General features: G+C 34.0%; 3 protein-coding genes and 1 long non-coding RNA gene across 7 annotated transcripts; 2 read left to right on the top strand and 2 right to left on the bottom strand.

Moving 5' to 3' along the window:
- Positions 1–3784: 3784 nt before the first annotated feature.
- Positions 3785–5153, bottom strand: LOC143900899 (ciliary microtubule associated protein 1A-like). The gene is made up of 4 exons (XM_077412678.1): positions 4943–5153; positions 4641–4853; positions 4350–4554; positions 3785–4210 (listed from the first exon to the last, which is right to left on the bottom strand). Exons 1-4 carry the CDS (start codon positions 4983–4985, stop codon positions 3952–3954), a joined length of 720 nt encoding a protein of 239 aa, XP_077268804.1. The 5' UTR covers positions 4986–5153; the 3' UTR covers positions 3785–3951.
- A 56-nt stretch (positions 5154–5209) lies between these two features.
- Positions 5210–6710, bottom strand: LOC143900901 (uncharacterized). The gene is made up of 3 exons (XM_077412680.1): positions 6519–6710; positions 5856–6382; positions 5210–5474 (listed from the first exon to the last, which is right to left on the bottom strand). The coding sequence occupies exons 2-3, from the start codon at positions 6286–6288 to the stop codon at positions 5248–5250; spliced, it is 660 nt and encodes a 219-aa protein (XP_077268806.1). The 5' UTR covers positions 6289–6382; positions 6519–6710; the 3' UTR covers positions 5210–5247.
- Positions 6711–7116: 406 nt separating this feature from the next.
- Positions 7117–10971, top strand: LOC143900897 (uncharacterized). Its single transcript, XM_077412676.1, has 4 exons — positions 7117–7475; positions 8154–8588; positions 8834–9121; positions 9568–10971. Exons 1-4 carry the CDS (start codon positions 7444–7446, stop codon positions 9620–9622), a joined length of 810 nt encoding a protein of 269 aa, XP_077268802.1. The 5' UTR covers positions 7117–7443; the 3' UTR covers positions 9623–10971.
- A 722-nt stretch (positions 10972–11693) lies between these two features.
- On the top strand, positions 11694–12985 carry LOC143900906 (uncharacterized). Of its 4 annotated transcripts, XR_013257905.1 has the most exons (5): positions 11742–11756; positions 12147–12205; positions 12272–12403; positions 12639–12701; positions 12788–12985. It is a non-coding gene; the product is annotated as an uncharacterized LOC143900906 (long non-coding RNA). The 4 variants fall into 4 exon arrangements; XR_013257904.1 differs by having other exon boundaries at positions 11694–12205; XR_013257903.1 differs by having other exon boundaries at positions 12147–12403.
- Positions 12986–16259: the final 3274 nt, after the last annotated feature.

Below are 16259 nucleotides of genomic sequence, written 5' to 3'. Positions count from 1 at the left end.
TCTCGCCATCTCTCGCAAGATCCGTGAACTACTGCTGTGACATAATTGCTGCTCTGCGTGAATATTTTTGTGAAAAATATACACGATCGTTTCAAAGCTCTCATTTTTATTCCAGGCTTTCAATCTCAATTTCAAAGGTACGTTATTGTTTGTGCACGTCTTCTGAAGGGTGGGAAAGTTTAATTTCGTACATATTACGTATACAACTGTTTATATCAAAAAATAAGGTTTTGAGGTGACAGCATTTTAAAAATTTTTTCAATTATTACTAATTATTTGACAATCCCACCCTTCATTAGTACCTCTACTTTACTCCTGTAAAAGGATTTTGCGATCTGTAAAGCCGTTTCAAAATGAGAGCTTTGAAATGAATTGTCGGTAATTTGGACGGCTTTAGCATCCCCTTAATCGCACAACGACACCGGAAATAAGTTGGCGCTGCAAGTTCATATTTTTTAATTTACTATAGCTCAAACGATTGCTCCCTAATTGCTCCCTCAGAATCGACTATTGCTCCCCTTTTAAAATTATTATTTTTTGAGATATTTAATAAAAACAAAAAATTTCTAATTTTTATTAAAAAACATATTTATAATAACTCTATGCAACTTTATAGGGCATAGAACGATTGCTCCTTCATTGCTCCTTATTGCTCCATCATAATTTTAATGATTTATTGCATTTTTATTGAAAAAATAACAAATTAATCATTTTAGTATCGGCCGCTTATTGTAACTATGGCTCGGCAGCGCATGCGCATGCTACCATAACTATGCGCATGCGCGATGGTATCTGTTAGAGCTTTTACGGATACCATAGCGCATGCGCGTATGGCTTCTGCTTTCTGCTCATGGCTTCTACAATTTTATGTGCTTCCATCTTAACTATGGCCGGTATTCATAGTCTTCAAGATCGTTTTAAGTAATGTCTTAAGAAGCTAATACGGCTCTGTGATTGGTTCATGACATCTTGTGTTTTGCATTATGTTTACGCCTGAACGGTATCAACCAATCAACATTTTTTATGAGTGCGTTTCACTTAACGTCCGCAACGTTCTTAAAGGCCCTTGCACGTAACAAAGTTTTAGTCATCATCGTAAGGCTGTAAACAATTAATAGACCAATCACAGTCGATTATTCTCCTCGCGCTTGAAGAATAATTGAGTGTGATTGGTCTTATTTTCTTACGGCCTTACGATTAAAATTAAAACTTTGTTACGTGCAATGGCCTTAAAGCGAGAAACACAGACTTTTGCATAACGCATAATACGTAAGCATAAAAAAACGGATTAATCTATTTCATTATGCACATACATATAGACCAATCAATTCTCTTATGCTTATGTTTATGGGCTCATGCAAGTTTGTGTGGATATAGCTTAAAACCTTGGTCCACGATGCTAGAACTGCGTTCGGTTTCGGTTTAAGCCAATGAAACTGCTGCTTTTCTGTAAGAGCTGCTAGTTGATTGGCTTAAACCAAAACACGGACGCAGTTCTAACAATGTGGACACAAGGCTTAAGTGCCCATTTACAATAGAGTGTTTTAAGCCCTAAGCCCTAAGAAATTGACCAATCACAGTCAATTTATTCTCCTTAAATTCAATTGTGATTGAACAATTTCTTAAGGCTTAGGGTGCCTCCCCATGCAAGACGGAATCGCGGAAACGAAATCTCGGAATCATTCTGATTGGTTAGTCCCATGAGGCTAACCAATAGCCTTATGAGATTAACCAATCAGAATGATTCCGAGATTCCGTTTTCCGCGATTCCGTCTTGCATGGGGAGGCACCCTTAGAGCTTAAAACACCTATTGTAGTCATTGTAGATGGGCACTAAGGCCGAGTTTTCACTGAGCGCGTCACGCGTCGCGTCATCACAAGTTAGCCAATCAACACATCTTATTTTATTACATTACTTTTGACGGGATCAAAATGGGATGTTTTGATTGGTCGCGACGGATAAGGCCCGGTCTACAATGGATGTCGGAAGTCAGAGTCGTAAGAAATTGACCGATCAATTGACCATTCATTATTTTTCGACCGCAAGGAGAATAATAGATTGTGATTGGTCAATTTCTTACGACTCCGACTTCCGACATCCATTGTAGACCGGGCCTAACGCGACCAATCAAAACATCTTATTTTATTACATTATTTGTAATGGGTTGTTCAGATTGGTTAAGCCCTTTCCACAATGCCAGACAACAGGCAATAGGAACAGGAAATAACTAAAAAAATCGTTAATTACAACCTAAAAAGTTCGAATGCTATGATTGGTTGGCAACAGGCAATAGGCACAGAATTTCCAACGTGACTGAAACTCTGTGTCTATTGATTGTGTCACTGTTTATTTTGCATTTATACATGATTTCTGATTTCTATTCCCTGTTCCTATTGCCTGTTGCCTGGCATTGTGCAAGAGGCTTTAACGACAGATGACGCGACGCGTGGAAACTAAGCCTAACGTCAATAAGGGCTCATGCACAATGCTGACAGGTGGGCAATTAAGGAGCAATCGTTTTATGTTGGATATACTTGCAGAAGACTGTGAGAAATGTATTTTTCCAAGAAAATAAACAGTTCTCTGCTAAAATATCATACAAAATTAATTATACGAATGGAGCGATTAAAAATCCCAATAGAGCGAAGCGAGAAATAGTTAAGATGGAAGCACATAAAATTGCAGGAGCCATGAGCAGAAAGCAGAAACCATACGCGCATGCGCTATGGTATCCGTAAAAGCGCTAACAGATACCATCGCGCATGCGCATAGTTATGGTAGCATGCGCATGCGCTGCCGAGCGATAGTTACAATAAGCGGCCGATACTGAAATGATTAATTTGTTATTTTTTCAATAAAAATGCAATAAATCATTAAAATTATGATGGAGCAATAAGGAGCAATGAAGGAGCAATCGTTTTATGCCCTATAAAGTTGCATAGAGTTATTATAAATATGCTTTTCAATAAAAATTAGAAATTTTTCGTTTTTATCAAATATCTCAAAAAATAATAATCTTAAAAGGGGAGCAATCGTCGATTCTGAGGGAGCAATTAGGGAGCAAATTAAAGCAAATTAAAAAATATGAACTTGCAGCGCCAACTTATTTCCGGTCACAACGACGCACTTTCACCGCTACCATTCACACACGCGCCATCTAACCAAGTCCGTAATATATGATATGATTTAGTCCGGACTCAATCCTATAGGGGCAAAGTGTGTCGGTAAGGGGCAAAGTGTGTTGGTAATCAAGTCACGGAAATGGTGGTCTCGACTTAGGACTTAGGAGGGGCCATTTGGCTATCTGTTTATATTAATCTGTGCTTTTGTTTCTTTTTTTTAACGCCATCGTATGTATGTATGTACATATACACATATCGTATCACACTACGGTGTAACATCTGTTGATAATTTTTGACGCGAACGTTTTCTCCAGTGATGCGAGATTGCGCCACCGTTTCCTTTTTGTTGTATATGTATAATACATACTTGTGCCTGCAGTGCCTGTATTCGGTAAAGCCGGGGGCCGGGGCCGGGGCCCCCGCACCCGCACCCGCACGGCGCACAATCAAAAATATAAGGCCAAAGGCCAAATAGGAAGGAAGGAATTTAAAAATATAAAGAACAGATATTAGCGATTAGGAATAAGAAATCCAAAAGCTGATGTAGCATTGATACACGGCTTCCGATAAGTTAAAACTCTGTTGCCTGTGTTATTCTTTGTTTTTGTTGCCTGTGTTTTTCATTGTGCATCATCCAGCTCATCCAGCTTTATTTCTGATTCTTTAGTCCTAAGTCCTAGCTAATTGCTAACATCTGATCCTTATATTGTGCGAAGGCCTTAATATAATGTAATGTAATGTACACGTAATGCCAAACCTCCCACAACAATAGATTCGAGATTTATTGCACAAATATCAAAAATACGATAACAATTTTTAATTATAAAATCAATCCTCGTCCAGCTGTGTCATAGGTATTCCGGTACATTCACTATGCTTTATGCCAAATGAATACATAGGAGAACGTTTTCGCGTATCGTACAATGGATAAAAGATTGGTGCCGGACCGTCATATCTTCCTAATAAAATGTGTCTTCCCTTTAGACTATATGCCGGACTCCGTCGTTTTATCGTATCATAGTTTATTTTGATGTATGCAGCCGGGCCTGGACCCATAATTTCTTCGCGTGTCTTACGATGACCAATGCTGAAAAGATATGAAATACATTTATATTATAAATATAAATATATGATATAATAGACAATAGACAACAAAGAGATGATTTTGATTTTGTCGCATATGCATATTCAATTGAATGGCAACAGATCTAGCCACGTTTTCTTACATAGAAAATGCACCCTGAGCAGGTTTATCAGGCACCTTGGGCCCTATGCACGTTGGCAAATAGTACGAATTTGGTCCAGGCCCTTCATCCAGATACTTAGTCATTCCTCGTGACTTGATACTGTAAGCTGGTGCTCTACGACTATGATTCATCGGTGGACACAACTCAGGGGAGTATGCTCCAGGTCCTGGAGCATGGTCTTGCACTACAAAATATTAAGTTAAATGAATTAATATTAATTTCCTGCATATCTCAAGTTGTATAGTTAAGAAGGAACAATCTTGTACTCACAGCTCCATGCTTTCCTTCCTCTGATTGTGTAAGCAGGTGGATTGTCCGGCCCAGATTTTGTTAAATTTCTGACATCGTAATGAGGACCAGGCCCTATCACATAAGACTTGATACCAGTTCGAGCTCGTATACTATACGCTGGACTTCTATGCCGAGATGGATCATGGCCACTATAGCCAATTAACGTTGGCAATTTGTAAACTGGCCCAGGACCTACACATTCACAAATTTATATTAATATAAAAGGGACAATTCATGTAGTTTGTATTGTTATCAAAATAAATAATTGTTATATAGTTCACCTTTTATGATACAACTCATTCCTGGTTTTTCTTTGTCCTCCATTTTTATTGTTAATTGACGTATGTGAAAAGCATAATAAAATGTAAAATCTTTAAAAACCAGTTTAAACGATAATATAAAAACTTTTCATGACATAATGAACTTTATGAAATTATTAATAAAATATGAAGGTGTAAACTTAAAGTTGATATGTTCACAACAATCGATATATGTTTAACATGCTCAAATATTTAATGACTTATTATTATGAAAATGAAATAAAAAGATTATATTTTAAAAACTCTTTATTTAGAATATTTTTGTATCACGACAAATCTTCAACATCACTGTTAACATCATCATCTCCTCTTTCATCATCAGTATCACTATCAAGGTCATCATTGTCTTCTACAGCTAACGATTTTAGTTTCATTAATAAATCTTCTCTTCTCTTCGAACTTGTTTCATCTTCATTTCTATCTTTGCTGTCAATTCCATCTGTATCGGTATCAAATCCAGGGGTACGAGATTTACTATTTTCCTTATTTTTTGCTTAAAAAAAAAGCAGACCAAGCGCTGCTCATTACATGAAAACATACATTTATGCCTATTACGTATATAATACATACATAAATAAAATTCTGTTAAAAAGGTTGATCTACAATGTGTTCTTTGCTTTCTGTGTTTTGCTCTTAACCTCTTTGCGACTATCTCGTATTTTGCAATTCCGTCGCGTAACGTGATGTTTCTTGTCTCTTCTGAAGTTCGTCAATTTTTATCTTAGGCGACAGAGAGCAAAAAACATCGCGTTACGCGACGCAATTGCGAAATACAGGATAGTCGCAAACAGGTTAAGAGCAAAAAACAGAAAGCAAAGAGCACATTGTAGATCAGGCTTTAAATAATTCAATACGCAACACACAAACTACATACTCGATTGACTGATATAACGTAAGAATGTTCTTCGTTTTCGTTCTGACATTGTTTTCAGAATTGTTTTAAACTCAGCATCTAGTTTAATTTGTTCTTCTTTACTAGGTTTCCCTTCTACAATTTCTTTCTTCTGTCCACATTTCGGGCAAACTTCTTGCTGCTTAGCGCAAAGTAAGCAGATATTATGATAAGAATGTTTCACAGTTTTCTGCTCACACTTGGTACACTTCATTGCAGCTTTAAGCGCTTTATATTTTTTATATTTGATTTTCCACTCTATTATTCTTTTACAACGCTCGCATACATTATTAACTTCAATGCTGTTAATTAGCTTTGTTTTTTGTGAGTTGTCATGTAAATTGTTTTTAAAGGACGTGTGATTTTGGTATCTTTGAGGCCTCGAACGACTAGCGTTTCCTTTCTGACAACTCATGGTTTTTATTGTAATATTTTTGCAATTTTTTAAACTTTTTAAACAATATAAAGAATCTAATTCTTCCTCAAACAACAAACGTAGATTTTTTTATCTGAAAATATAAGCCTGAGATAAGATACATTATTAACCTAACTATAGAATTCTTGAAGCTCTTATCGCGCTCCTTAATGCAATAAGAAAAATTTTACATCGCAAGTCTCTGATACGTTGAAAATTAAAATGATTACCACCAAAATGCAGCTTTGATGATATGTATATGATTACAATTGTTTAAAAGTGGATGCTTTCTTTCTTAATACTGGCACCTGCCTCTTAAGTTTCAAGGCAATATGGCCAGGTGTATATGTATGTGCGTATGTGTAATTGTATGTGTATGTCCGCGATGCTTGAACTCGGGTTGATGCCGTAGGCACAGTATATACAGGGCTGCGTTCCAAAATTCACTCTAGTTAACTAAAATGCTATAGTGCACGTCACGTAAACTATAGATTTTAATTACCCAGAGTGAATTTTGGAACGCAACCCTGTAGCGCAACTCTCGGTCGGCACCTTTGATGTTATGGAGGATTCACATTGGGTCCGATCACGTCCGATGTTCGACGTACGACGATCCGACATCCAATAACAGAATTTATTATTAGAGACAAAAATTTCCTATTGGATGTCGGATCGTCGTACGTCGAACATCGGACGCAGTGTGAATCCTCCATTAGTGTTGGCCAAAATGGAGTGCGCATGCGCGAAATAAAGCAGTATTCTGTCTCACTTCTCTCTTCGTCATCTCCATGAAGTAGTATAAGGAGACATGACTAGAGTAGAAATACAAGGGTATGCTCATACCGTGTCAGACCACTGCGCATTCCCACCACTTTTGTTTAAGCTTACGTCATATTCGTGTAGCATCGGAATGAATCGGATGTACTCGGTGATTCGCAATGGCTGCGTTCGCTCGGTTCGCTGTTTATGTCGAGTAATTCGTGATTATTACAGTGATTGTGACATACAGTTTGTGATTATTACAGTGTACGCAATGACGTGTAATGTGAAAGGGTGTGGGAACTATCTGGCAAAGACCAGAAAGATCGAAGGAAATAAAATAAAATATTTTTCCTTCCCAAAGGATCCAGCACTGTGCAATAAGTGGCGTCAAGCATGCGGAAAAGAAAATATTTCACCAAAAAATGGTATGTACTTTTGTATAGTAATAGTTGCTTTCCATTTACACTCAAGTGATCTGAGTCACTCAGATATGTGAGTATTTTTATACTCAGGTAAGATATGTCATTTTGTATTTACCTGCTTATTTTGGTGACAAAGCTATCGCATAATAATAATACCGGTCCATAGCCTCACTTTTAATGTGAGTTTATTAGATTCATTAAAGCACATGGTCTCTGTTGAGGACGATTAGTTTTCGCGCTTCTCGAACTTTCGCGATCGGAATGCTGACACGAGGTCGGCACGAGGCGGGCCGGGATAGACCAAACCACCCCTCTCTTATCACCTGTGCTCCTGCTCCGAATTCTGTCGCAGATATCAGCTACCGGCGTGCGAGTGTGTATCGTCTTCAGAATAAATGCGACTTTCATACATAACGGTCTGATTTCTCTGTGCTACCCTATCTCTCGCAACCGTGCGTTCCCAGATTATCGCAACAGTCTCGATTGTGGATAAAAACTCAGCTGAATCTCACTTGCCATCATGCAAAAGGAACGTGCATTTAACTGAGTTATGACGTCACAAGTGAGAATTATCTGAGTTTTGATGTAAATGGAAAGCAACTAATATTGTACCACAGATTTCTCTTGTTTATTATTATAAGCATATATTTAAGAATCTTAAACCTTGTTTGCTTCAGCTAGGATATGTTCGAAGCATTTTGCTGATGAAGCTTTTACGAAGCCCTTACAAGAACATCTACTAGGTTATTCACCTACACGAACTAGGAAGATACATCCTGATGCTATCCCGACGTTGCATCTCCATGCAGTACCTCCACTAACATCAAACGAAAATGTGTTAGCTGAAACAATGCCTTTGCCTGTATCAAATGAAGTTTCGATGGATGTTGAACAGACACCAGCATCGTCCAGTATAGAAGAACAGACACCAGCATCGTCCAGTACAGAAGAACAGACAGCAGCATCGTCCAGTACAGAAGAACAGACAGCAGCATCGTCCAGTACAGAAGAACAGACACCAGCATTGTCCAGTACAGAAGAACAGACAGCAGCATCGTCCAGTACAGAAGAACAGACACCAGCATCGTCCAGTACAGAAGCTATCATGTTACAAATGTAAGTTATAAATTACTGTTCCCATCAAGCACAAAGTATACCCAGCAAATAAGAACCGTATATGTGTCAGTAATATAACATCGATATGTAATGTCAGCTCAACCATATTTACACAGTTACATAACAAACCACATAAATGTGCTGACATTACATATCGTTATTATATTACTAATACATAAATATATATAGTTCTGGTTTGCTGGGTGTAGTTTTAAAAGTAGCACTATATAGTTTTATGCTTTCAGACGTCGTCTAGAAGCCCAGGTAGCCGCACTGAAAAAAACAATAGACAAAACACAAACAAAACCAAAAGACGATAAAGAACTCATGGAACAAAAAATGACGGAGTTATTGGGAAAAATGTTTAGTCCAGGACAAATACGGATGATATTGAATCCTTCATTGCGGAAAATAAAGTGGTCTTCTGAAGATATCGCACGTGCTATATCCTTGCGATGTGTCAGCCCAAAGGCATATCGTTATATGAAGAATGTTTTGCAAATGCCACTTCCAGGCCTTTCAACACTAAGAAGGTGGGCAAGTACAGTCAATGTCGAGCCTGGTATATTATCCTCCGTACTTTATTGCATGATTGCAAAACGAAAATGCATGCCAGATATTGAAAGATTGGTTGTGTTAACGTTTGACGAGATTTATATAAACAACAAAGTTGCGATAGATCGTAAAGTAGAAAAAGTTATCGGTCCACATAAAACTTGTCAGTGTGTGATGGTAAGAAGCCTTTTTGCCTCTTGGAAACAACCTGTTTATTACCAGTACGATGAAGCAATGGATGTAAGAACTTTCAATAATATTATATCACAATTGCATGATGCAGGTTATACAGTCGTTGCAATTACTAGTGATATGGGCCCGGGCAATCTTAAACTATGGTCACAATTAGAAATAGGCATGCACCCCAAAAAGTCTTATTTTCAACATCCTGTATGCGATAATTTAAAAGTGTTTGTTTTTGCAGATGCACCGCATCTTCTCAAGCTGATAAGGAATCATTTTCTGGATCAAGGGTTTAATTGGAAGGGTAAAATTATTGTTAAGGAAATATTGCTTAAATTGCTTTCTATTAATGCAGGAGATTTAAAAACGAGCTATAAAATCACTGAGTATCATGTACAAGTACAAGGTTCCGAGAGACAGAAAGTTCTTCCTGCTGCGCAAGTGTTATCAAACACAACAGCATCTGCGATAGAATGGTGCGGTCATAAAGGTTACCTTTCGAACTTATCATGGCAAGAAACTGCGTATGTTATCAGACTATGTAATGACTGGTTCGATGTGTTTAACTCGAAATGTATGTACGGTAAATATACAGGAAAAAATGCGTATGGTATAAATATTGAAGAACAGAATATAATTTTGAATAACATGACGACTTTTATCAAAGAAACTAGGATAGGAAAGCATATAACTTTGCTGCCCTTTCAAAAAGGTATTATACTCAGTAACACCTCTTTACAACAACTGCTACCGTACTTACAAGAGCAATATGGTACTTCTGATTTTCCTATTACGTATTTGATAACTTACCGTTTTAATCAAGATCTGTTAGAAAATTTTTTTTCGTTTATACGTTCAATGGGGTGTGCGTACGATCATCCAACACCATTAGATTTCAAGTACCGATTAAAGCGTTATATATTAGGCAAACATTCTAGTAATGTGTTGTCAGATAAATGTAATGTTCAAGAAAGCAAATCGAACGAATCGATCTTTGTATCTCCTCTTAGCTGTGATGTCGAAGAGTCCGTGTTAACGGATATGCTTGCGTCCTATGTTGACGAAAAAGTTACTACTATAACTAGTTATGAAGAAGAAGAGATATGTTTTGATGAAGCATATGAACCTTCTGCGTTGGATTCGTGCGCAATTATTCCAAGTTATGAGGAAGAACAGTTGTTACAGAAATTAGAAGATTTTAATATTAGCGAGGCTATCGAAGAAGAGGGTTTAAAATATATAGCCGGATACGTAGCATTTAGATTTAAAAGCACAGATAAAACATTAGGTATTGAAACGCGCCAATTGGAAACAACGGGTGACCAAGATTGGCTGCAAGTTATTTCGCGAGGAAAATGTATGTATCCGAGTGACAAATTATTACAATGTGCTCGTATAATGAATATTGAGTTTGCTAAATATCACGGATCCAGTTTGAATAAAGAAAATCTTATATTTCAAAACTTAGCAAAAATAATAGAACCACAATTGAAAATTAAAATACCGAGAGAGGCATTACTATGCCTCATTAGGACTAGGACATATATTAGGCTGCGCGAAATGAACCGAGCGATTGCAATCGCAAATCACAGGCAAAAAAAAAGAAAGATGTCAAAATTTACTAATAAAAAACCTGTATATTAAATATTTGCATTTATTGTTATTTGATCTTTTATCTGCATCTTTCCTCTGCATATATAGTTCTTTATGTCGTACGCCACAATATATTTTTGTTTTGCGTCTCAGCTGACAATTCTTTTCCAATCGTTTTCCGACCAGTTTTGATTAAAACTAATAATTCGCAGAATTTTAATAATAAATGACTGGAAATTAAAATCTCGTTTTATGTGAAATTTTTCCGTACGTTGCAATGATTTTTATTCAATGCACACAATTCTTTTTTTCTTAATAATAATAATATTTTCTGTAATATCATATATTTAGACAAACCCACATAAAATAATTATAAAATTCGTCAAATAACAATAACGTTTCTAACATCTACAACGAGAGACAAATTCGGGAAACGATGAGCGTTTATCCGTATGTCACGTGCGTTTTTTATATTTATATATTTTCGTTTATATATATTTATTTATTTATAAAACAGAATTTTCTCTCACATAAATGATCAACATTATTTTGTATTCACATATTGTCCGCTCAAAATGCTTTTATAAATGACTATTATAGATTCGCTGCTTAAATGTGCCGCTCAGTGTGACGTAAGCTTGAACAAGTCGCTGATTGGCTGGGTTCGGAAATATGCGCAAGAGCATACCCTTGTATTTCTACCATGGGTAAAGCCAAATCAACGGGCAAGTTGGGAGTTGCGAGTTCCGTGAGTTTGTAGCAGGTAACCTAAAAAATACGATATAAATTATTTGATTATTACAATTAAAAATAATCTGTTTTTAATTGTAATGTATGGTATTCACTTCATTAAAATTATAATTATGTAACACAATCATGTATTTTTAACGTATTGTTTAAAGTAATGCCAAAGAGGTTATCTTATTTACAAACATTTTTTTTATTCACTTATCTATCAAGTTTCTATCATAACTGTATTATTTCAAAGTGTAATATAAAATTTTAATTAGACATCGATTCTCAATAAATGTTATAAATAAATGTTATTTTATTTAAACGTACTTATAAACATAAGCAGTCATGAAAGAACTGATTTTAGCTTTTGCTGTCAATTTCATATCATACTTTGTTGAATTCTGTTAGATTTTTATTAGTTCAGATTAGTTTCTATTTTTGTAGCAGTAAAATTTACATATAATATATATTTTGAAAATTTGATTTTTATAGGTCTGCTTCGTTGAGAAATAGCTACAGATAAATTAAGTTCAGTGAGAGAAGTGAATGATGTTGGTATTATAAGTCAATTATTACAATTTGTTCAAGTATATAGTAACTAATTTTTGTAATTACAGTGAATTATACAGAGTTCAGTGGACTGATAACAAGGCAAATGCTGGCAGAAATAACTACGTGTACAAAATCTTCTAGTCCATCAAATAAGCAAGCTTGGAAAACGACTTGTCTATCAAGTTTTTATCATAACGGTATTGTTTTAAAATCTAATATAAAATTTTAATTAGACATCGATTCTTAATAAATGTTATTACTTATAAACATAAACAGTCATGAAAGAATTGATTTTGGCTTTTGCTGTCAATTTCATATCATACTTTGTTGAATTCTGTTAGATTTTTATTGATTCAGATTGGTTAGATTTCTATTTTTGTAGCAGTAAAATCTACATATAATATACATTTTAAAAAAATCTTATTTTTACAGGTCTACTTTGTTGAATAATGGCTACAGATAAATTAAATTCAGTGAGAGAAGTGAATGATGTTGGTATGTACATGATTATTTAATAAAGATAATTATATAAGTCGATTATTACAATTTGTTCAAGTAGTAACTAATTTTTGTAATTACAGTGAATTACAGAGTTCAATGGACTGATAATATGGTAAAACTGCTGCTAGCAGAAATAACTACGTATACAGAATCTTCTATTAGTCCATTAAATAAGCAAGCCTGGAAAACGATTGCTGCAGTTATTAACACCCATGGTTATAATTTGACTGCAGAAATTTGTTGTATCAAATGGACCGGTGTGAAAAAACGATATAAAACGTTAAAAGATGCAAATAATCGTACTGGCGCAGCAAAAGAAACCTGGGAATATTTTGATATTATTGATGATATGTTAAGAAAAAACCCAGAAATTAAACCTTTGACCGTAGCATCAAGTACACGCGGTTTTAGAGTAAATGTAAATACGTCTAAAAGTATAGATCTCAGTACTGAATACACTGAAGAAAATGAAGAAAATGAAGAAAATTTAGAAGCTGCCAATATTCTAAAGAACCGACCGATAAGAAGAAGAAAGCCTAAAAAACCTACCTGGATTGCAGAATTAGTAGAACAAAAAGCAAAACATCACCAAGAAAATTATGACCAAAGAGAACGTTTCTTATCTTTATTAGAAAAGCATTAAAAAGAAGTAGACGAAAATAAAGTAGAAAAAAATTAAAACGTATAAAAAAATATTTCAAAAATACAAATTAAGTTTACTAAGCAATATTAACGTAAGAAAATCTAATAAGCTTGTTATATTTTTGATATTAATAAAAAATAATTTTTTTTTTATTACATTAAGAATAATATTAACATCACAAGTACAAAATAATGTGATAATTTTACACACTGTAAAAATCTTATTTTAATATTATGTTATAATTATTAATATACGCGTTTATTATTTTTTTTATATGTAACCAAATGTTCCTTATTTTCTATAATAATTATAAATGTTTATGTTGTAGTGAATAAAATAAGTTTAGTTATTCATTACTCAAAATTTTCTATTCAGATGTGTGCATTATAAAAATACATATTACAAATATATATATAATTTCTGATTTTATTTTAAAGTTATATGTAATAAATTTATTAAATGTGATCGATTGTGTTTCTGATTTATATATAGATTTATATATAGATATATCATCTGTCTTATTCTATTCTTTAAATTTGGACTTGTTAAGAAATAGATCATTATAGTTTTAAAATTATATTTACGTAAATATTGTTTTATGATTATTTTAGTTATTTTGAACAATTAATTATAATTATTACTATATTATAAATTAGCACTTTTGCTACGTGTGTGTGTGTGTGTGTGTGTGTGTGTGTGTGTGTGTGTGGGTGTGTGGGTGGGTGTGGGGGTGTGGGTGGGTGGGGGGGTGTGTGGGTGTGTGGGTGTGTGTGTGTGTGTGTGTGTGTGTGTGTGTGTGTGTGTGTGTGTGTGTGTGTGTGTGTGTGTGTGTGTGTGTGTGTGTGTGTGTGTGTGTGTGAAAAAAACGTGAAGAAAGAATTATATATTTCCAAAAAATAAAAATAAATTTAAAAATTTGAGAAATTTAACTAAGAGATATGCATGTAATTAAAAATTATATAGTTACATATTTTATTACAAAAATTTACAATAACCGAGAAATAAGATCTCTTTTTTCTGTTCCGTTTATAAATGCAATTTCGTTATTAATTTCCATTTCTATTGGATCAAATGCCATAGGTTCATCTTTCTATACATATGTTATGTAAGATGCAACAAGCAATAATAATTAAAAGTATCATTTTCGAATTGTACATATAAACATATCGTAATTTTCTAAATTTTCCTTTTAACATTCTAAATGCACGTTCGATAACTACACGTGTTTTTGACAATTTTGTGTTAAAGTTTCTTTGTAGACGGTTTAAATGACCATTATCTCGATAAGGAGTTAACATATATTTTGACAAAGGATATGCTGAATCAGCTAAAAGATGGTATTGATTTTGAAAGTATCTATTTTCATCCTGTGTTATTAATTCCTTAATATCGCTTAAACGCCAAACTCTTGCGTCATGAACACTACCGCACATTCCCGTAAAAACATCTATAAACCTTAATTTATAATCACAAATCCCTTGTAACACTAATGAATGGTAACCTTTGCGGTTAATATAATTGTCGGAATTTTCTATGGGTGCACTTATAGCTATATGAGAGCCATCAATTGCTCCAATCACTCCAGGAAAACCACTTAATGCACGAAATTCTCTTTCAAAATTAATCATTTCATAAGGTTCAGGCAATTTAATATATGTATGAACATCTTCAATTAGTAACATCGCAACCTCAAATACAGAATTCCAAACGGTGTCCTTACATACACCAAATCTATCTGCTACCGATCTGTAACAAAAATTGTACGTATATTACGGTTTACATGCACATAATTATTTAAAATCTGAATGTTTATTAAAAGTAAAATTTTGTTGCCTTTATACAACATATAAATACACAAAAATCTAAAATACAAGAAAATTATAATAATTTAAGCTTTTCATTGCTAATACAATTTAAGTGACTCTAACTAAAAATAATGAAATTAAAATAAGACTTAATAAGAGTGTTTTATATAAAAACATCTTAATATATAAAATACAAAAAAGTATTAAAAAATTTAGAATTCTTATTTAAAAAACCAAAGTCGTCCTTAATAAACCTTAACAATTTTACACAACAGCAATCTAAGGTCGCTAAATTATTTCTTCTTGAAAGCTGCCGGTACAACTTGTGTTAAAAATATTTTTAAAAATAACTCGACAAAAACTTAAAGGCAAACAAAAGTTTAATGGAAGAAAAACATAAAAGTGGTTTGGCCAAATGCACTTAGATATAAGTGCATTTTTAATATAAAACATACTAACAGATTAACGCTGTAAAAAACATACTAACCTGTAAACTTCCTGATTTCCTAGGACCCATAAGGTAATAGCTATTTGTTTATCGGGAGACATTTTTTCAGCACCCCGGTCACGGTGAAGACGTCCTCCAAGGCTTTGCACCAATCTTTCATACGTAGTTTTTTCTAGTCGAAAATGTGATTTAAAATCTATTTAAACAATAATGAAGTTTATTACATTTAATATAATACAAAAATACCTTTACAAAATTAAAACAGTAAATTGTATTGTAGCAAAACCTTTACCTGTTAAAGAATATGTCAATACAATATTTTGAAAAAAATCTGGAATCTTAGGGTGAAATTCCCGTTGAGGCAGAAGATAATCTTCATCATCATCTGATGGATGATCAAAAAATAAGTCCCACATTCCTTGTATATCCATGTCTTGTCTGAAAATATTTAATAATAATGCAATATAAAGTATGAAGAAAATAATCCAACATTTTGTTCATAAATGTTAATAGATTTGTATATAGCTTTAAGTAAACTGCACAAACAAAAATTTTTCTTATTGTGTTGACAGTATATATTAATTTAATATACTATGTACTTGCATTACAAATTAAAAAAAATTATTGTAAACATTAATGTTAGTGTCACATTAGTG

This window comes from Temnothorax americanus, unplaced genomic scaffold (assembly GCF_048541705.1).
Source record: "Temnothorax americanus isolate GAGA-0224 unplaced genomic scaffold, ASM4854170v1 Scaffold31, whole genome shotgun sequence".
NCBI classification, from domain to species: Eukaryota; Metazoa; Arthropoda; class Insecta; order Hymenoptera; family Formicidae; genus Temnothorax; species Temnothorax americanus.
The sequence above is the reverse complement of the archived record's forward strand: the minus strand, read 5'-3'. Positions and strand labels throughout refer to the sequence as shown.